The 22174-nt window shown below is 40.4% G+C and overlaps 1 protein-coding gene across 7 annotated transcripts in view; it reads left to right on the top strand.

Moving 5' to 3' along the window:
- The window catches only part of CDK5RAP1 (CDK5 regulatory subunit associated protein 1), an 85859-nt gene that overhangs the window by 20857 nt on the left and 42828 nt on the right, over positions 1–22174 (top strand). For 5 of the 7 annotated variants that reach the window (XR_006271394.1, XM_043478477.1, XM_043478475.1 and 2 more), the window contains 3 exons: positions 1061–1191; positions 4064–4213; positions 8282–8422. Coding sequence is in view for 6 of the 7 variants with exons in the window: in XM_043478477.1 (XP_043334412.1) it covers positions 1061–1191; positions 4064–4213; positions 8282–8422 (422 nt within the window). In the remaining variant the exon portion in view is untranslated. Of the gene's footprint in view, positions 1–1060; positions 1192–4063; positions 4214–8281; positions 8423–14346; positions 14604–22174 lie in introns of those variants that run through there. The other 2 variants (XM_043478478.1, XM_043478480.1) reach the window with 1 other exon arrangement.

Raw genomic sequence — 22174 nt, 5'->3', positions numbered from 1 at the left:
ATGTGTGTGTGTGTATATATATATGGTGTGTGTATGTATATATGGTGTATATATACATGTGTGTGTGTGCATGTACGTGTGTGCACACACGTACATGTATATATGCACACACTGCAGAATATTACTTAGCCATAAAAAGAATGAAATAATGCCATTTGCAGCAACATGGATAGTCTGAGAGATTACCATACTAAAGTGAAGTAAGTCAGAGAGACAGAGACAAATATATGATATCACTTATATGTGGAATCTAAAAAGATGACACAGATGAACTCATGAAACAGAAACAGACTCACAGACTTTGAAAACAAACTTATATTTACCAAATAGAAAAAGTGGTGGGAGGGTTAAACTAGGAGTTTGGGATTAACATATACACTATAACATATGTACTATATATAAAACAGATACCAAGAGGGAGGTGGGAGGGGGGATCGGGATGGGGAATACATGTAACTCCATGGCTGATTCATGTCAATGTGTGACAAAACTCACTGCAGTGTTGTGAAGTAATTAGCCTCCAACTAATAAAAAAACAAACAAACAAACAGATACCAACAAGGACCCACTGTATAGCACAGTGATCTCAATATTGTGTAATAACCTATATCGGAAAACAATCTGAACAAGAGTAGATATATGTATGTGTATAACTGAATCACCTTGCTGTACACCTGAAACTGACAACATTATAAATCAGCTATACCGCAATATAAAATAAAAGATTAAAAAAAAAGTAAAAGCAGGGCAGATTTGAAAATGTGAACTCCTACTGTGTCCCTGTCCCTCAATCCAATGTTTGAAGTGAAAAATACCTTTTCTGGTATGAAGCTGAGGGGAATGTAGACTGAGAAGCCAGGCTTTGGCTTGGGAATCTTGTCAGTGAGCAGTCATGTCCCCCCTTGCTCTGGGTTGATTGATCTGTTTCACTTGCACATGGGTTAAATAGCTCCTGGAAAGGCTGTACAGTTACTATCCCTCCCTCTGAAATCTCCAAGTGCCAACGGCCTCTCTTGAAGGTAAGCGGCAGTGACATGCTGTCATTTGTCGTATGTCACAGGTGTGAGCCTCAGCAGTGATTTCATTGCTGGCTTTTGTGGTGAGACGGAGGAAGATCACCTTCAGACAGTGTCTTTGCTTCGGGAAGTTCAGTACAACATAGGCTTCCTCTTTGCCTATAGCATGAGACAGGTGAGTCCTGGACTGGGGGAAGGAGCTCTTTCTAATTCTGAGACATCATTCCTGACCAGTTTCTGATTGATTGTGAACTGCTGGAAGAAAAGAAAGAGACAGCAAGCCTTTTCTTGAGAAACCACAGGGATCTTAACCATTCATTATTTTTTTCTAATAAACCTATTTACTCTTTTATGCAGTTTAGCAACTTGAGATGAAAAACAACTGCTTCTGCTACTATTCCTCTTTATTAGAATATTTTTAAAAATTAATTGGTTAATTAATTTTTGGCTGTGCTGGGTCTTTGTTGTTGCACGGCCTTTTCTGCAGTTGTGGTGAGCAGGGTCTACCCTCTAGTTGCTGTGCACAGGCTTCTCACTGTATGGCATGGACTCTATAGAGTGTTTGGGCTTCAGTAGTTGCAGCTCCCAGGTTCCAGAGCACAGGCTCAGTAGTTGTGACCCATGGGCTTAGTTGTCTCATGTCATGTGGAATCTTTTGGATTGGGGATTGAACCTGTGTCTCTTGTATTGGCAGGCAGATTCTTTATCACTGAGTCCACCCTTTATTAGAATATTTAGAGTTATTGTTCAGAATTTGAAAGTGCAAGGAGGGACACCGTTCTCTTTAAAAGAAACTGCAAATCCTTTACTAACATGCATAACTTCTTTTTTGGCCTACAGATATGATTTGTTTTACGGAAGTGCCTTGTTGCCCTCCTAGCCATCCTCAACCATTAAAAAAAATATTTATTAGTATTTAGATATTTGGTTGCGTTCGGTCTTGGTTGTGACACACGGGATCTTTGTTGTGGAACATGAACTCTTCTAGTTGTGGCTCACATGCTCAGTAGTTGTGGCACTCAGGCTTAGTTGCTCTGCGGCGTGTGGGATCTTAGTTCTCTGACCAGGGATTGAACCCATGTCCCCTGCATTGCAGGGAGGATTCTTAACCACTGGACCACCAGGGAAGTCTCATCCTCGGTCATTTTTAATTTCCATTTTTCTAGGCCAAGTGAACCCACTGATGATTTCTGCTTTAGAGTTTCTCCTATAACACAATTCCCAGGAAAACAAAGCAGAAGGAGATGAGAAAGAAAAGGGCGAGTAATGCATATTTCTTGCAGAGAGGAATGGTCTTGGTTGCCTGCTGTTTTCTTGATAGCAGGAATGAATTGCTTGGGTCACTTACCATCTTCCCAGTCACCTCAGGGGTCACTTGCTTTGTGTTTGGGCTGGAGACTGAGGGGCTTCCATGGTCAGGGAAAAGCTGTCTGATGAATGATTGAGCCATGAATGTCACTTAGCTGTCTCTCATCAACCAAGCTAATTCATGTCTTTTAAAGCCCACTGCCAAGTGTTCTATAGACAGTGTAAGTGGGCCATTGTGTGTATTGATGTCTCTTACAGAATTGTTTCAGGGATAAAGCATCGGAGGAGCTGTTGGCTTCCAATTTGCTTCATTTCTGTGGATGTCACAAATATGCAAGAGAAATTTCTCTTTAACTCTAGAGACGGAAATGAATTTCAGTGTGTGGTGGAAGCATGTCCTACAGGCATTGCTTATGAATGTTGATTTAGGAGTCTATTTAATAATTCCTAGATTAGAGTGAAAGTTATAGAGACTTCATCAGGTAGCATAGTGGGTAAGAACAGTCAGATTGTGCCTCTCCCATTTAATAGCTATGTGACCTTGGGAAAAGTCTTTTCTTCATCTGTGAAAGGGAATAACATTAATACCAACTGTATCAGATTGTTTTGAAGTAATATATTAGCTAAATTAAATATGTATAAAGCACTTAAAATAGTGCTATATAGTAGTTGAGTGCACAATAGAGGTAAATTATTATTGTTAATAATAAGACAGAATTAGAGTAAGCCCTGTAAAAGAATTCTGTTTTAGAATTCTCTACCCATTCTTCATTTTCCTCTGGATTTGGTAGTTCTCTTAGTAATCCATTTGGTAGTTCTCTTTGGTAATCTTCTCTTAGAGGATTAGAGTTAGGCAGATTGGTTTGGATGTCCAGACTCTGGTGTATAGACTTTCCTCTTTTGTTTAGTTCTGTGGTTCTCCAGCTGTATTATGAGCTTGTGTTAATAAAGATATGTATAAACATGTGTGTATGAATATATTTATATATAAAGATGTATGTACACTGATTTTGGATGATTTAAAAGCTTTTCAAGGGTAAATTTTATTTTATTTTTTGACTAGGTAATACAAGTGCATGGTATAGGATTCAAAAGATCAAAATAGTGTGCAGTGCAAAGTAGTTGTTTTTTCTTCCTAGATTGCCTGGTTTTTCAGTTCCTTCCCTGAAGGCAGCTGCTCTTAGGAACTTATTCTGTAACCTTCCAGAGATATTTCATGTATTTATAAGTACATTTATATGTGTCCTTTCTATATCAAACTTGCTATGCATGATGATCTGTACCTTATTTCTGTTCAGAGTATATTTTGGAGAGCAATCACATCTGTATATACAGAGCTATCTCATTCTTTTTCACAGCTGTGTAATATTCCATTGTGTAGATAAACCATAATTTATTTCACAGGTTACTTATTGATAAACGTTTACTTTGCATCTTGTGTCTTTATAATGCTGCTCAGAAACCTGGTACATGAATTATTTAATATATGTGTGCTATAAAAGTATCAAGAACAATTTTGAGTCCATGATTTTCATGTGCTAAATTTAGAGTTTAACCCTTGTAAAAATGTGACTCTGTTGCACCTTTTTCTCTTAGAAGGCCTCTGAACTAGAGAACCATTGTGGTGTGGCTTGAGTTCCTGTACGTGTGTCTGTAAATTGCAAATTGGATGAGCATGTCTGCCTTAAAAATGGATTCTACAAGTCCTTGGTGACCTCCATCTCTCTTTTTTCAAACAGAAGACACGAGCATATCACAGGCTGAAGGATGATATTCCGGAAGAGGTAAAATTAAGGCGTTTGGAGGAACTTATCACTGTCTTCCGAGAAGAAGCAACAAAAGCCAACAAATCCTTTGTGGGTTGTACCCAACTGGTGCTGGTGGAGGGGGTGAGGCTATGTGTATATGTATATTTTTTGTTTGTTTGTCTTTTTGTTTTTTAGAGCACAGTATATCTCCCTTTATTTAAATCTTTGATTAATTTTAGCAGTTTTTAAAGTTTTCAGCATATAGGTCTTGTACATGTTTTGTTAAATTTATACCTATTTTTTTTTTAGCTATTGTAATTGCTATTGTATTTTTCATTTTGGGTGTACATGTGTTCACTGTCAGTATGTGGAAATAATTGATTTTTTTAAAAGAAATAATTGATTTTTATATTGTAGCCCATGATCTTGCTGAACTCAGTAGTCCTAGGAGTTTTTTGGGTAGGTTCCTTGGGATTTTCTTAGAAGTTATCATATTATTGGTTTTTTGTTTCTTCTTGTTGTTCCGGGTTCCTTCTTTTATTGTTTCCTTTTTGCTTAGAGAACTTCCTTTAACAGACATTCTGGTAGTAGATTCTCTGTTTTCCTTCATCTTAGAATGTTGATTTCTTCTTCATTCCCGAAGGATGTTTTTGTATTTAGTGGAAGGATTAGGGAAAAGTTTTTCTGCTGCATCTTTCTGGAAGCAGTATCATGTGTGTATTTTGAGTACCAATTTTGTCTGTTTTCAGTCCTTTAAAAAATCACACTGTCTTAGAAATATACTGCATTTCAGAAAGTTTGGGCTTCTGTAGTCTTCCATGGTCAAGCTTGGGAACCTAGTCATCATTTAGAGCACTAAACAGTTAGGATAAGGGGTGTTAGGGAACCTGATCTTCTGTGAAGCTTCATGTTTCAGCTCTTGAAGAGAAGGGGAAGGAGAGAGGCAGCACCCTTTCTGTGACTTCTTCTGAGTTGAGAAAGGAGAGTCCTGCTCTATGCCTTAGGATATGGCAGCTTCAGAAGCACCAATTGCTTGGTGTGTGTTTGTTTGTTAGGACTCTCCAGTAATGAGTAACTGTGGGAAATTTGTTCAAGCTATGTAATTCTGCTTTGTGTAAGACTTCAGGAGTATATTGTGGAGCCCAAGGTTAAGAATACTGCCAGGTGTCTGGAGGGGACTGTACCCAATCTGGAAAGCCCTTGAGGCTCAGACTTACTTCTCTCCTCCTCAGGTCAGCTTTTCCTGATTTTTTATCTGTGTGGCAGAGTACAACAGCCCTGTAGTTCCTGTGTTTTGTGGTATATAGTTCCAACTATTCACAGACCAACGTTGTGTTTTTCAGCTCCAATTAAAATTTCTTGGCGAGGGAGTCTGATCCCCTCAGCTTGGGTTAGGAATCTTCCTATGGTCTGGTCCAGCTGTTGGTTGATGATACTGAGCTGGTGAAATATCCCCAAAGTGTTTTCCTTGATAAGTCCTTTGCTATTTAGGGTATCAGCTATGATTCTGAAGATCTCCATACATGAACATGTCTACTAGCAATCCTTATTTTGTCCAGTAGGAATTAGGTCTTACTGTATCCCCAGCTCTCCTCACACAAGGTCTGGTACAGAATAGTGTACTTGCCTTTTGATTGAATGAGTAAGTACTCAGAGGTTACTAATCCATGACTTCATTGACCCCACAGAGAGCACATGGTAATTATTTGAACCAAAACAAGTTTTTTTTTGGTCTTTATTTTATTTATAGTAACTAAATGAAATTTAATTTTATTTAATTAATTTGGCTGTGTGGGGACTCAGTTGGGATCTTCAGTCTTTGTTCTGGCATGCAGGTTCTTTTTTTTGTGGCATGCAGATTTTTAGTTGCAGCACAAGGAATCTTCGATCTTTGTTGTGACATGTGAACTCTTAGTTGCAACGTGTGGGATCTAGTTCCCTGACCAGGGATCGAAGGTGGACCCCCTGCATTGGAAGTGCAGAGTCTTAGCTACTGGACCACCAGGGAAGTCCCAGCAGTAGTTTCTTATTATTTTCATATATCTAGTCAATGTTCCAGTTTCCCTGTTTGTCTTATAAATGTTCGTGGTTGGTTGGTTCAAATCATGGAACGTGAATGCTGTCTCTTTTAAAAAATTTATTGTAAAGCCATCACAAACCTTGCAGAAAAGTAGCAGTATAGTACAAAGAACTTTTTTCTTTGAAGCATTTGAGAATAAGTTGCTCTGATGCCCCAATTCCCCAAACATTAACGTGTTTATTTGTGCGAACAGGAGCATTCTTCTGAATAACTATAGTACAACCATCAGCGTCAGAAAATTAAGCTTGTGAGATTATTACCATCCAGTCCTTAGACCCCACTTAAGTTTCTCCACTTACCTAAGAACTGTCATTTATAAGAAAATGATTCAGTTCAGTATCACATGTTGTGTTGTCATTTTATCACTTCTTAGAAATTTAATGTGTTTTGGCATGGTTTTGTTTGGGATATATTGAGGCTACATAATTTGTGGTTTTATACTTTTCATCAGATTTGGCAAATTTTCATTTATTACTCTTCAGATATTTTTCTGTACCCCTCCTGCTTTCTGCCACCCCCTCCCCTTTGTTCTCTCTTCTAATCACCCATATGTGCAACCACCTGATACTGTGTTGTAGGTCACTGAGGCTGTTCAGTTTTTTTTTTCCTGTCTTTTTTTTTTTAATATCTGTGCTTTACTTTGAATAATTCAGTTTCTATTATTCTGTCTTCAGTTTTGTTATTCTTTGACAGTGTCTCATTTGCTATTATGTATTGAATTAAAACATTCAGATGTTGTATATTTCATCTGTATAAGTTACATTTGGTTTTTTTTAAAACATCTTCTAGTATTTCTCTCCTGTGATCTTGTTTTCTTTTGAAACTTAGTATTTGAACTTAATTAAAATAGCTGGTTTAATATCTTTGTGATAATCCCATCATTGCCATCATTTCTAGGTCTGCTTCATTGGTTTTTTTCTTGATTATGAGTCACATTTTTCTGCTTCTGGGCATATCTAGTGATTTTTGATTGGATGTTGGACATTGTATTGTTGGACATTATTTTTGAATGTCTGGGATTTGTGTTGGGCTTTGTTTTAATAAGCAGTCTCATTACTCGTGGTTCCTTTTAAGGTTTATTTTTAATCTTTGCTAGAGAAGTTTTTTTATTCTAGGAAAAGTTTGGCCTTAGTGCTAGGTGTGGCTGTAGATTCTGGAATCGCTGCTGCGTGTCCCAAGGAATCAGTGAGGACTATTTGTTGCTAGATCAAATGATTCCCAGCCCAGTGAGATCTGGGAGCTGAACAGTTCTCAGCGAATCAGTTCTTTGTGTGACTTCATGGATTTTCACCCCTCTTTTCTAGAACTTGCTCTACAGTTTCTAGCTATCGCAGGTTCCCTGGACTTTGATCCATTTTTCCTCAGTTCAGAGGGAACCACCATGTTCTGCCTTGAGGTCTCCTTCCCAGCTTTGTGTTCTCTGGTCTGGCACGTGTCCTCTGGTAGAATGCAGGGGTGATTCTCTCCATTTGTTTTCTTCTCTTGGGGATCATAGTTTTGCACAATCTGTTGTCCGATATCAGAAAATAGGTTTTTCATATATTTTGTCCGATTTCCTGGTTATTTAAGGCCTGAGGATGAATTTCGTTCTTGTCACTTCCTCATGACTGGAAGAGAAAGGCTTGTGTATGTTCTGGGAATTAATACTCAGAACTGCATACTGCATACTGATTTTATTATTCTCCTGGCCCAGTCGTTTACATGTTACAATGGAGGCTCTGCCTTCCAGTCTCCTATTCACTGAGACACGTAACCTAGGCCAGACAACCCGAGAACACTCCCGGGTGATTGCTATGAGACTCTGTGAAGTGAGAGTCATTTTACCAAATATATCACCCATATGCCATTGGCATCAAGCCTGTTGGAGGTTCAGTCCTGTGAGAGGTAATTCGGTAAATCAAAGACTCAATGATTGAGACATTTATTATATTGACATATTGTCAGCAAAACTTTATTGAGTTTCTGTCATGTGCCATTTACTGACCTTGTGGGTAAAGCAGCAGTGAAGCACTTAGTCTTAGGTGATTCCTTGGTTAAAAAGTGGTCTATGGCTCAGACCCTTGGGGATCTGAGACAGACCAAGAACTGATGACTGACAAATTCGTAACTTCTCATCTATTCTTTTGCAGCCCAGTAAACGCTCTGCTACTGACCTGTGTGGCCGGAATGATGGAAACCTTAAGGTGATATTTCCTGATGTAGAGGTGGAGGATGTCACTGACTCTGGGCTCAGGGTCCGAGCTCAGCCTGGGGACTATGTGCTGGTGAAGGTAAGGAGTTATTTTTGTGCTTTTGATTTGGCGCTATGAAATGGGAGTTGGATTGGATAATTTGAGGGAATGAAGTTTTTTTCCTGGAGAAATTCTTTAGTAAGATAAAAATCTCTTCTTAACCCCACCAATGTAAGGGTACTTGAATTAAATTTTAAACTACTCCTAACTAGGCCTTCTGTTTTTATTCTCTTCTCTCCTGCCCTGAAAGGATTATTCCTGGGAATTTAGTGAGGTTGGAATAACAGTAGTTTTCTGCTGGAGAGAGGCCAGGAAGAGTAAGTTCTTATGTGAGTTGATAGTTCTCTCTGGCAGAGATAAGCATTCCCTTCGAGGTCTCTGATGCCTCAGATGTTCCTAACTTACAAGTTTTCTGCATTCCTTCCCTGGACTATAGGTCTAGTTGAATGGCTGTGGGATTTTTTCCTTTTTTCCTCTCATTTCACTGAAGATATTCCCCCTTCCTGAGTTTCTTCTCTCTTCTTTTCCTTCTCATACCACCACAGGTCTGCCACTGCCATCTTCCCTTCTTCCCCTCGTTTCCACTTTGCCCAGTGCCAGAGGCTGGCAGGACGTGCTGATGAGATGGGCAGGAGCATAAGTCCTTTTCCAACACTGATCTCTGAAGCATCTGCAAAAGGGAGAGGTGGCGAGAGGGTGATTCTTCTGCTGATGTTGTTCAGAGTTATCTCCTCTGTGCTGTTCCTTGGTGCCTCACCCTCCACCCTTCCGTCCTTGTTACTTCACCTTCCTCTTGAATCATAGGAGCCATGGTTCATGGTATGCAGTAGAAGGAGTCTCATTTCCTTGGTGTGTAACTTCTGTAGATTCGCCTGGAAATTTTACCAGCACTCAGAACTTTTCTGTTCTGTCCATCGGACAAAAACAGTGATTTTGCAGGCGGGGGACTTCTGTGGTGTCATTCCTTTCTGGCCTTGTTTGGACAGGGGATTGTCTTACTTTCAGCATTGCCTAGAGGTTTCCTCAGAGGAGGAATTCCTACCAGGTAGCAACCTGATTGATGTGGAAACAGTCTCTCAGGCTTTTCCACTTGTTCTTTCTTTCTTTTTGACACTGTCTTGTTTTCTTCTTCGTTTTCTGAATTTTTGCTTCTTTGATTTTCAGTTGCTTTTTCATACCTCTTCCTATTCCCTTTCTACTATAGATAAAAGGGATGAGGTTAGTGGGTTGGGTTATAATGACATAGGGTTATAATGCGTTATAGGTTACAATGGGCTATAATGACATAGGTTAGGTCCAATGGTGGTGACTAAAAACTCAGAATACACTGGCTTAAATAAGCAGAAGTTCTCTTTCTCATAAAAATCTAGATATATGGAAGGTCCAGGGCTGGTGACTGTGGTGGCTCCATGATCACCAAGGGTCTTCTGTAAAATGGAAAAATTCCATTTGTCAAGAAAGACAGAAAGGTGATACTTGGGACTCTTGTTGTTCCAAAGTGACATCATAAACCTGACAAGTAAGATTTAGTGGAGGGAGCAAAATAAAGGAGAAACTGTGAAACCAGGGGTCTGTTGGCTGTTTCTATCGCTCGTATCTGCTGTTCTCATCTTTCTCCACTTAGAGTGTCTGGGCTGTACTAGAACCATTTCCTCATAAATTCCGTTTTCTTCTTGTCCTTTCTTCTGTGGTGCTTATTTGTCTAGACTCCAACCTTGGTGAAAATGATTATCTGCTTACTTTGTATCTGCGTGAAAACAGCTAAATATTGTTGGGGAAGAGCACCCAGTTAATCTGTATGACATAGGTTAGGTCCGATGGTGGTGACTGAAAACTCAGAATACACTGGCTTAAATAAGCAGAAGTTCTCTTTCTCATAAAAATCTAGATATATGGAAGGTCCAGGGCTGGTGACTGTGATGGCTCCATGATCACCAAGAGTCTTGACTGCTTCTGTCTTTTGCTCTTCTCTGTGTGGCCTCCATTCTCAAGGTCATCTTATGATTTAGGATGGCTGTTGCAGCAACCATGTCCATATCCTAGCTTGTAGGAAGCAGGAAGAGAGGTGAAGGGCATGTCTTATTCCTTTTAAGACACTTTACAGAAGTTTCACACAAAGGCTGCAAAGAAGTTGAGAAGTACAGTCTTCATTCCGAATGACCACGTGCCCAGTTAAAAATTGGGAATTCTGTTACTGAGGAGGAAGAGAACTATTGGGGGACAAGAAACAGTCTCTTCACAGAAACCAACTGTACTCAGTTCACATTTATGCCATAAACTTCAAATTGAACGCTCAGCATGGCCCTGAAATCGTAATTTTACAGTATTTTCCCAATAAATTGGCTTTTCCCCTCTTCATTCTCCCTAAATCTTCACTCATGTCTTTAAATCCTAGTCTTAGCTGATGTCTTTGTCTCATCTTGTGTAGAGAAAATAGATGCGGTCGCGTGACATCTCACTGTCTCATCGTTGTTTGCACCCACTCAGACGCATCTCCGCCTGTCCCTGCTGTCTGCTCACGTGGGCTGTGTAGGAAGTGTCTGCATCTTCTGTCACACTGCTGCTTGTGCTTTTTGCTTCCATCCCTTCACATCCTCTCCAGATTTGCATTTTTCTTCTTTCTCTCTTGAGTCCTAAACTTAATGTGGCCAAAATAGAATGAATTCTTCCCACTTTCCTGCAATTTTCTTCTTTTGAAGTCTCGTCCATCTTAGCAAATAGCACCACTCAGTTGCTAAAACCAAAAATATAGGCATCATCCTAGATATTTATTTTCTTGTACTCCCCATCAGTAGTTCATCTGTTTCAGCTCCACCTGTGGAATGTATCTTGGATCTCTTTCTTTCTCTAAGCTGTCATCTTGGTTAGCTTAGATTAGTGCAGCCTTTTCACAGGTTTTCTGTTTCTGTATTTTGAAAGTGAATTATTTTATTGAAGCATATCATAAATGTAGAAAATTGCTCAAAAGTGTACTTACTACTTGATGAATCATCACAAAGTGACCCTACCTGTGTGACTGCCTCTTGAATCAAAAAACAGTATTTTCAGAACCTCCAAAACCCCCCTCATGTTCCTACCATACTCTTCTTCCCGCCATCCTAATTTTTAATACCATAGTTCAGTTTTTCTTGTTTTTGATATAAAATTGAATCATACAGTGTAGATTTTTGATAACATGGATGTTGTACAGTTCATCTATGATAATATTTATCCATATTATATGAATATATCACAATATATATATTGTACTTTTGATGGCCATTTTGGTTGTTTCCAGTTTGGAGCTATTACGAATAGAGCTGCTGTGTATGTGTTACAGTGCATTTCTATGGGGTATATGGTTTGAAATTGCTGGGAAACTGGGTAAATATAATAGAAAGAGCCAAAATGATTATACCATTTTGCATTCCCACCAACAGTACCTGAGTACTTCAGAGGCTTCGTATTCCTGCTTTCATTCTTGCCCTCCTCTAGTCTTCCTGCCCCATAGCAGTCAGTTTGATCTTCTAAATCAGATCACTCACTCATTTGCCTAAGCCCTCCAGTGGTTTCTCATTGGAGCCGCAGGGTGTCCAAGGCCTTTTATGGTCTTTCCCAGTTACCTTTCCAACCTCATGTCCTCTGACCTCTTTTTATTCTCTTTCCTCTAGTCTTAGTGGCCTCTTTTTTTGCCTCTCAGACTTTGTTCTAGTGTTAGGGACTTTGAAAATGCTGCGTCACTTAGGAGGGTCTTGATTTTTGCCTGGCTGCCTTCTCTGAAACCTTACAAGTTCTCTCAAATGTCACCTCCTTGAAAAGCTCACTAGTGCTGAAAGCAACTTCTCTGTGCTTTGCTCTTGTCACTGTTTACATTAGCCCATTTTATCTTCATCAGTTCAGTTCAGTCCAGTCACTCAGTTGTGTCCGACTCTTTGCAACCCCATGGATTGTAGCACGTGAGGCCTTCCTGTCCATCACCAGCTCCCGGAGTTTACTCAAACTCATGTCCATTGAGTCAGTGACGGCATCCAGCCATCTCATCCTCTCTTCCCCTTTTCCTCCCGCCTTCAATCTTTCCCAGTATCAGGGTCTTTTCAAATGAGTCAGTTCTTTGCATCAGGTGGCCAGAGTATTGGAGTTTCAGCTTCAACATCAGTCCTTCCAATGAATATTCAGGACTGATTTCCTTTAGGATGGACTAGTTGGATCTCCTTGAAGTCCAAGACTCTCAAGAGTCTTCTCCAACACCACAGTTCAAAAGCATCAATTCTTTGGTGCTCAGCTTTCTTTATAGTCCAACTCTCACATCCATACATGACCACTGGAAAAACCATAGCCTTGACTAGATGGACCTTTGTTGGCAAAGTAATGTCTCTGCTTTTTAATATGCTGTCTATGTGGGTCGTAACTTTTCTCCCAAGGAGTAAGTGTCTTTTAATTTCATGGCTGCAGTCACCATCTGCAGTGATCTTGGAGCCCCCGAAAATAAAAGTCTGCCACTGTTTCCACTGTTTCTTCATCTGTTTGCCATGAAGTGATGGGACCAGAAGCCATGATCTTTGTTTTCTGAATGTTGAGCGTTAAGCCAACTTTTTCACTTTCCTCTTTCACTTTCATCAAGAGGCTCTTTAGTTCTTCTTTGCTTTCTGCCATAAGGGTGGTGTCATCTGCATATCTGAGGTTATTGATATTTCTCCTGGCAATCTTGATTCCAGCTTGTGCTCTCTCCAGCCCAGCGTTTCTTATGATGTACTCTGCATATAAGTTAAATAAGCAGGGTGACAATATACAGCCTTGATGTACTCCTTTTCCTATTTGGAACCAGTCTGTTGTTCCATGTCCAGTTCTAACTGTTGCTTCCTGACCTGCATACAGATTTCTTAAGAGGCAGGTCAGGTGGTCTGGTATTCCCATCTCTTTCAGAATTTTCCACAGTTTATTGTGATCCACACAGTCATAAAGGCTTTGGCATACTCAGTAAAGCAGAAATAGATGTTTTTCTGGAATTCCCTTGCTTCTTCAGTGATCCAGCGGACGTTGGCAATTTGATCTCTGGTTCCTCTGCCTTTTCTTTTTTTTTTTTTTTTATTTCCTCTGCCTTTTCTAAATCCAGCTTGAACATCTGGAAGTTCATGGTTCATATACTGCTGAAGCCTAGTTTGAAAGATTTTGAACATTACCTTGCTAGCATGTGAAATGAGTGCAATTGTACAGTAGTTTGAACATTCTTTGGCATTGCACGTCTTTGGGATTGGAGTGAAAACTGACCTTTTCCAGTTCTGTGGCCATTACTGGGTTTTCCAAATTTGCTGACATACTGAGTGCAGCACTTTTTAACTGGAATTCCATCACATACACTAGCTTTGTTCGTAGTAATGCATCTTGGCACAATAAATATCTTAGGAATGTGTTTGACTGGTACAGCCTGGATCACAGCTGCCTTTGGGGTTGGGAGGGCAGCGTCTGTGATAGGCTTCCCAGGTGGCACTAGTGGTAAAGAACCCGCCTGCCAGTGCAGGAGATGCAAGAGACTCGGGTTTGATCCCTGGGTCTGGAAGATCCCCTGGAGGAGGACATGACAACCCACTCCCAGTATTCTTACCTGGAGAATCCCATGGACAGAGGACCCTGGCAGTCCATAGGGTCGCAGAGTCAGACACGACTGAAGTGACTTACCAAGCACACATGTCTGTGTTAGGCAGCTCGTACATAAACCTTGTGGTTGCCTCTGTGGAAGACCATCTCTCAAGAGAAAAGGGAGTAGTGGCTGTCTGGGACTGACCTGTTTTAGACTTCTTAAATTATATACATCAGTATTGTATCAGGTGTCTCTGAGGGTGTAGAGGAAACCGTGCATCCTCGAGATGCTGGCCTGTCATCTCCCATTAGATTCCATTTGGTGGCCTCTCCTTTGGACCATTCACATTAAGTCCCTGTAGTTCAGTCCCAGTTACCTTGCCTTCTTCTGATTGGTTTTCTTTCAGATCACCTCAGCCAGTTCTCAGACACTTAAAGGACATGTTCTCTGCAAGACCACTCTAAAGGACTCCACAGCATATTGCTGACCTTAGTGGTTGGCGTCAGTTCTTTCTGGCAGCAAGAGAAATATGACTGGTCACTAATGGAAGATGAAGCTTTGGAGCCAAGCCTCAAGTGGTGAAGCAACTTTCTATGAAATGGAAAATGCATTTCTTTGCTGCTTTGTGAACAGCTTTTACAGTCATTAAATTTACCTAAAGTAGTTCATTCTTATCTACTTTTACTTCATTTTTGCCTTGGTGAGTGTCTCTGAGATTTTCCCGAATTTCCCAGCCCAGTTTCTGTTGTGGATTGTAATACTTCTCTGGTTCTCTCTCATGTACCCTAGGAATTGGAGACTAAAGGGTTAGGGAAGGTGGAAAGAACCATTTGCTTAGGAAAAACTGCTCTAGATCTTTCTAACATTTTGGTTTGATAACATTGACTCAGCTGCCTATCTCCTCACTTTATTTTACCTGAGAAATTCCCTCATGGACCCCCCACCTTTTTTTTTCCCAAGCTTGTCAGATTATTCTTTGCCTTCAGGGGCTTCCCTGGTGGCTCAGAGGTTAAAGCGTCTGCCTGCAATGTGGGAGACCTGGGTTTGATCCCTGAGTCGGGAAGATCTCCTGGAGAAGGAAATGGCAACCCACTCCAGTATTCTTGCCTGGAGAATCCCATGGATGGAGGAGTCTGGTAGGCTACAGTCCACGGAGTCGCAAAGAGTTGGACACGACTTCACTTTCACTTTGACTGACAGCATTTGGATTTTAGAAAACATCATTACCTTCTAGTAGGCTCTGAGGAGTCACTCTTGGCTCCTTAATCTGCCAAGATTATGTCATTCTGTGGGGATCATGTGAAAAAATCCAAAAGATGGTGGTATAGAATATTTGGAGTCAGAAGGACTCTGGTCTAAGTTCCCACTCCATTTTTTCAGAGTTGTGTGAACTTGAGTAGTTATTTTATTATTTATCTGTGCCTTGATTTTCTCATGTGACATGGGATAATAATACAATGCTTATCTCATCTGGAGTTCAGTGAGATTGTACTTGTGAGGAACTTAGCACTGTCTGTGGAACACAGTAAAATCTTAACAGATGAAGAGTGATCATTGAAAAATTTTGCTTCTAAAACACACTGTGTATATTAGGATATGCCGAGGCTTTTATTGTGTATATGGCTATGATCTCCTTTTACCCCTTCCCACTGACCTGCATAGAAACCTTTGAGAATCCCAGGCTAGGAACCTCTTCCATACCAGTTGGCATGGCTTGAGGGGGTTAATCCATCTTCTGGGACTTCCTTGGTGGTCCAGTGGCTAAGACTCTGAGTTCCCATTGCAAGGGGTCCAGGTTCGATCCCTGGTCAGGGAACTAGATCCCACATGCCACGATGAAAGTTGAAGATCCTGCATGCTGCAACTAAGACTTGTTGCAGCCAAATAAAAGTAAATATTAAAAAAAAAAAATCCATCTTCTATTCAAGAAATATTTGTTACGGCTCTTCACCTCAGTTCTTTATTCAGAAGACATGAAAAACTTTTGGAAATTTTACATTTTATGAAAAAGTAAATCATACATGTGGTAAATAATTCAAATGATACAACAGGTGTCTGTAATTGGTCAGCTTCCTGCCTTTTACTGTTTTCCTGGATCAGAAAAGGCCAGCATTTGGGACTTCTCTGGTCCAGTGGGTAAGACTCTGTAGTCACAATGCAGAGGGCCTGGATTTGATCTCTGGTTGGGGAACTAGGTCTTGTGTGCATGCTGTAACTAAGAAGTCTCACGTGCCACAACTAAGACCCAGTGTAGCCAAAATAAATAATAAATAAACAAATAATCATTAAAAAAAGAATGCTGCCTAATGTATAGTAGGTGAAAGTGAGAAGTGAAAGTGTTACTTAGTCATGTCCAACTCTTTGCGACCCCATGGACTGTAGCCCACCAGGCTCCTTTGTCCGTGCAGTTTTGCGGTAAGAATACTGGAGTGGGTTGCTATTTCCTGCTCCAGGGTATCTTACTTACCCAAGGATTGAACCTGCATCTCTTGCATCTCCTGCATTGGCAGGCGAATTCTTTATCACTATGTCACCTGGGAAGCCCTTAATGGTTGCTTTGAGAGTTATAATATCTTAATTTATTAACAGCCCAATTGATATTAATTTAGTTTCGAATAGGATTCAAAAACATTGAAGGGTACCATTCCATCCCTTTTTGTTGTTATTGTTCTAAAATACATCTTAATGCACTGTGTACTCCTTAACATAGATTTGTAATTCTTGTTTTACTTAACTCACTTCTGAATCGTACAGGGTAAAGAAAAAGGAGTTACTATTGATTTTCAGGAACTCACATTTGCACTCAGATTTAAATAAAGGAAAATAAGGTTCCTCCTCTTAATGGGAAGTGGCTGGGTTCCTGAAGAGTATGTGGGATGGCAGGTCTTACTGCCGTCTTTGGATTATAGTCTGCCACAGATCTCATGGCAAGAGAAAGAGTTTGGTGATGAGTTGGGAGAGTTGAAAAAAACTGGGAGCTTAGTGTAGATGAAATATTGTCAGGGAGGTAGAGACTGGTCTAATATGGGATGAGATGGAAAAGGTTGACTTTAGGTGCATTGTCCAGAACCTTTGAGGCCTGATGGGTTTTATTTAAATACAGTGGGGAGGCATTGGATGGTTTTTAATTTATTAAATTTTTAAATATTTTTTGACTTTCAGAGAAGTTGCAAAGTGAGTTCATAGAGCATTCTCCTAAGTCATCACACAGCATAGGTTCATTTGTCAGAGCTAGGAAATTGATATTGGCACTTTGCTATTCACCAAAGGCAAAACTTCATTCAGATTTCACCAGCTTTTCCTCTGATAAATGTACCTTTCTATTCCAGTATCCAGTCCAAGGTACCACATTGCATTTAGTTGTCATGTCTCCTCGGTCTCTTGTGATTTATGAAAGTTACTCAGTCTTCCCTTGTTTTTCGTGACTGATGCTTCTGAAGAGTACTAGTCACAAATTCTCAGTTTGGATTTTTCTGCTATTATGCTTAGTACCTTTATTATCAAATCATACCAGAGTGTACATGATATAAACATCATTGTTGAAGTTAATCTTTTATCATCTACTAGTTGGTGGGGATTAAGCCCAAACTCCAAAGCGGGGGGTTCTTTACATGTATTATTTGGAATTCTATAGGAAAAATGCCTCTTTCCCCCTATTTATGTATTTATTTGATCATTTTTGTCAGAATGGACTCATGGGTGTTTATACTATGGTTTATACTCTGATATTTATTTAATTTTGCTCAAATTGATCCCAGTCTGGGCATTGGGAGCTCTTTCAGGTTGACTCTTGTGCCCTTTTGTTTTTCTTAGTTTTTGTTAATGTTTTGTTTCATGTTTTTAAATTTTAAATTTTAAAATAGTTTTACAGAATTATTGCAAAAATGGTGCAGAGAGTTTCTCTAGACACTGTACCCAGTTTTCCCTATTCTAATATTTTATTATGGTTCATTTGTTACAATTAATAAATCAATAGTGATGCATTAATTACTGAAAACCATACTTTATTCAGATAGCTTCAATTTTTCCCTAATCTCTATTTTTCCAGAATTCCATCTGGGAGGCCACATTATAGTCATGTCTCTTTAGGCTCCTCTTGACTCAGACTTGTAATTTTGATGACATTGATAGTTTTGAGGAGAACTGGTCAGATATTTTGCAGTGTCCCTCTGTTGGGATTTGTTATGTTTTTCTCATGTTTAGATTGGAATTACGTGTTTTGGGAAGGAAGACCACGAAGGGAAAATACCATTCTCATTCCATCATAAGGGTACATACTATTAATATGATTTATCACTGTTTATACTAACCTTGATCACTTGGCTTCAGGTAGTGTTTGTTAGGTTTTTTCATTGTACAATTGCTCTTTTTTTCTCCTTTCCATACTGTGCTCTTTGGAGAAAAGTCACCATGTGCAGCTGAAGCTTACTGAATGGAAGTTATGCCCTACCTCCTCAAGGGTGCAGTAGCTGTGTAAATCATTTTGGCTTCTGCACAGGAGATTTGCCTGTTCTCACCTGTATATTTACTGAATCATTTATGTTAGTATAGGCTGCTAGGTATTTATTTTACTTTATGGGTTATAGTCCAGTTGTTGAGTCACTAAGTCATGTCTGACTCTCTGCGACCCCATGGACTGCAGCATGTCAGGCTCCTCTGTCCTCCACCGTCTCCCAGAGTTTGCTCAGATTCATGTCCATTGAGTTGGTGATGCTCTCTAACCATCTCATCCTCCGCTTCCCCCTTCTCCTTTTGCCTTCAGTCTTTACTAGCATCAGGGTCTTTTCCAGTGAGTTGGCTCTTCACATCAGGTGGCCAAAGTATCAGAGCTTCAGCTTCAGCACCCCTTCTAATGAATATTCAGGATTGATAATCCAGTACTCCTTTATATATTTCATTGGCCAAATTCTTTCAGCTCTGGAAGCTCTTTTTCTTGGCTCTCTATCCCTTTGACACACTTCCACTTTTGTATGAGTGCCTTCGTCCTTGCATCTGAGCTGTTCTGGGTCATCTTTTCTATTTCTTTTCTAGTCCTAGAATTAGCCATTTCTCCAAGGGGACTGGTTAGGTTCCTTTGATAAAGAATGGTGTAGAAATCAACATTTGGGTACTAGATATACTCGTTGCTAGTGTGATTTGGAAGGTTTCTTGTTTTTTATTTATTAAAATTTTTTTGTGCGTACCTTTTAAAAAAGTCTTTATTGAATTAGTTACAATATTGCTTCTGTTTTATGTTTTGGTTTTTTGGCTGTGAGGCATGTGGGAGCTTAGCTCTCTGACCAGGGATCAAACCCTCACCTGCTGCATTGGGAGGTGAAGTCTTAACCACTGGATCACAAGGGAAGTCCCGTTTTTTGTTTTTTAAATGGAAGTGGAATTCACATAACATAAAATTAAATTGTTCAATTACAACCTCTGTCTAGTTCCAAACCATCGCTCCAGAATGGAACACCATACCCATTAAGAGTGTGATTGGGTCTTTGTCTTGTGCGATCCTGTCCCTTGCTGTAAGGCACGCCTAGTCTCTGGCCTTGCTTCCCTTTCTGATCTTTTGTGTCTACAACGTGAGCTGTTTTGGTTCCGGAGCACATAGTTGTGCGAGACACTGGCATAGGGCAGAGAGTCTCTGCCTGGTATAGAGTTCATAGTTGTGTTTCTCGTTATCCGTGTTGTATATTTTTCTGGGTTCCTTTGCATTTACTGACCTAACGTTGATTGGCTTTCCTCTCACAGCCACTTGGCCTGGCCTGTAGTCCCTGAGCTGGGATCTAGATCCTTTGCTGCCCTGTTTATGGTATTATCGGACACTTATCTGCTCTGTTCCATCCAGCTTTTAGCATTTGGACTGTGCCCTTCAGTTTTTAACATGTGATGATGGGGAAGTTGGATCCTAGCCCCTGTGTGATTTTCATGTTGGGCCAATGAACAGAAGAGAAAGTTTGGCGTTTGGGAGGGGAGGCCTGAGCTATGGGAAGAAAAGTCTTAATCATTGTCAGGATTGTTCCCTAGAGCACTCAATAAAGTAATCCTGAGTTTTGTGGCCTCATCACTCATATTACTAATTTTATGTCCCCAGTAAGAAGTGCTTTTACTAGTCATAAACACACAATGGAATTCCTATTTGTAAGAATTAAAGACATATCACTTTTTTTTTATTCTGCATGAAAACAGGTTATTTATTGGTGAGATAATTAGAAAAGTCCCTCCTATCCCTGGATTCCTGCCTTTCTTACACTTGTTAATTCAGGGTATTGTTGGTGAAATTCCAAAGCATAGTTGGACATGTTGAGAACACTAACTGTACTTAATTCCTTAGTTAAAAGGATGTCTTGTCCACAGTGTTTCATAGAGAGGGATTACAGAGTGTCTTTGCTTTCATTCCGAAACATTCCCTGGCTTCCGGTGCTGGGTTTAGTTTGCGGCTTGAAAATCAGTCTGTGGGGAGACAAAAGACAGCCAGTTATACTGCTAATTACGTAAGCCGGTGCAGGCACAGGCTGAGCCAGCCAGTGTACTCCATCCCCCTGACCACAGCACTGGCGTTAAGGATGGGGATGTGGAACAGTTCAGGCCAATGGGAGCCCCAGATGTTACTTCTGGATGACTGTCATTTGTTATTCCAGAAACAGGGTGAAGTTCCTGGTAGTGGGAGACCCCCAATGCAGAGCCAAAATAGAGCCCACCCCAAAGGATTTAAGAGTCAAGAGATGGATTCTGGGGTCACATTTGGGCCACTACTGAAGTTAGCACCATCCCTGGATGTTCAGGACCAATAATTCTTTGTTGTTGCTTGAACCAGTTTTGGTTGAGCTTCCTGTCACTTGCAGCTGAAACACAATTGACATTCATCTCATCCAGTCCCTTAACTAGGGTGGAATGGGGGAGGCTAAGTGATATGTCCAGGCCCCTCATAGTTACGGAGCATAAGAGTGGGAGGTAGAAAGCTAACATTGAGGCAAGCGCTGATTTTACCAGCCTCTGCACTCTAGTAATTGATTTGGTCACAGATTCATGGACTTTGGGGGATTAAGTAAAAATTGGAATGTAAGACTTCTGAAATTTGAGCCAACATGAAAGAAATTAATGTTTTCCCAGTCAGATGGCATACTCATTAAACATGTTTATCAAGAATGGAATATTGTAAGGGTGATGGAGATTCTAAACTTCTTTAGTCTCTTGTATATCTTCTCTAGTTCCATCCCTCTTTCACTGTTTTCCTGGTGGCAAATTTACATAAAAGTTCCATCCTTTTAACTGTTTTTCAGAAAGCAAGTTCTTTTTTCAGGTTTCTCTTAAGTGTGAGGTTAGATAGATGGGAAGAAGGGGAAATCTGAGTCAGGGTGGTAAAGAACTAGAGGCTTCACAGTCACAAGGTGACAGTGTGGATGAATCAGGTGTATGTACTGGGGATGCAGGGCTTCCCTGGTGGCCCAGTGGTAAAGAATCTGCCTGCCAATGCAGAAGACATGGGTTCCGTCCCTGGCTTGGAAAGATCAGTTGGAGGAGGAAATGGCAACACATTCCAGTATTCTTGCCTGGAAAATCCCATGGACGGAGGAGCTTGGTGGGCTACAGTCCATGGGGTCACAAAGAGGTGGACATGTCTGGGCATGCATGCACGTGTTTCCACTCTCAGGGTTAGAACTTACATGGTAACTAAAGGGACTGTAGTCAGTGAATCTGCTTAGGAAAGACCAGGGATGGAGCTGGTGAGACAGCCCAGACAGACTTTGATGCCAGGGCCCACTGGCCTTATTCATTACTCTGAAGACTGAAGCGCAGAGTGGACTTTAATGTGAAAGGAAAATGTTTATGTTTCTTTCTCTTACCGAGTTAAGCACTTGAAGCTTGGCACCGTTTAGAGAATTTGGGATTACTCCTAGTGGAATATTCCATTGATTTATGTTTCCTGAAAAAAAGAAGGCACATCTTATGATCTGAGTTGAAAGAGACAATGGCTAGACTGGGTTGTTTTAGCCACAGTCAACTGGAGAATGTCTCTGGGCAGAGTATGGCTCTAGGAGAAATCTCCCCCGCCCCTTCAACAGAGGGATCTGAGTTAAGACACAGTTTCTCCTAGTCTTCTGTGTGTGTGAGGGTGAGTTCTCAAGGACCCTAGAGCTAACTGGAAATCTGATGGGTATAATTGATACCAAGAGATATGCTGGCATGTCTGCCCTCTTTCTTTTAAGAAACCAGAAGAATTAAGCCTTGCTCTTTTGATTTCATTTGCA

Source organism: Cervus canadensis, chromosome 10, assembly GCF_019320065.1.
Source record: "Cervus canadensis isolate Bull #8, Minnesota chromosome 10, ASM1932006v1, whole genome shotgun sequence".
NCBI lineage: Eukaryota > Metazoa > Chordata > Mammalia > Artiodactyla > Cervidae > Cervus > Cervus canadensis.
The sequence above is the reverse complement of the archived record's forward strand: the minus strand, read 5'-3'. Positions and strand labels throughout refer to the sequence as shown.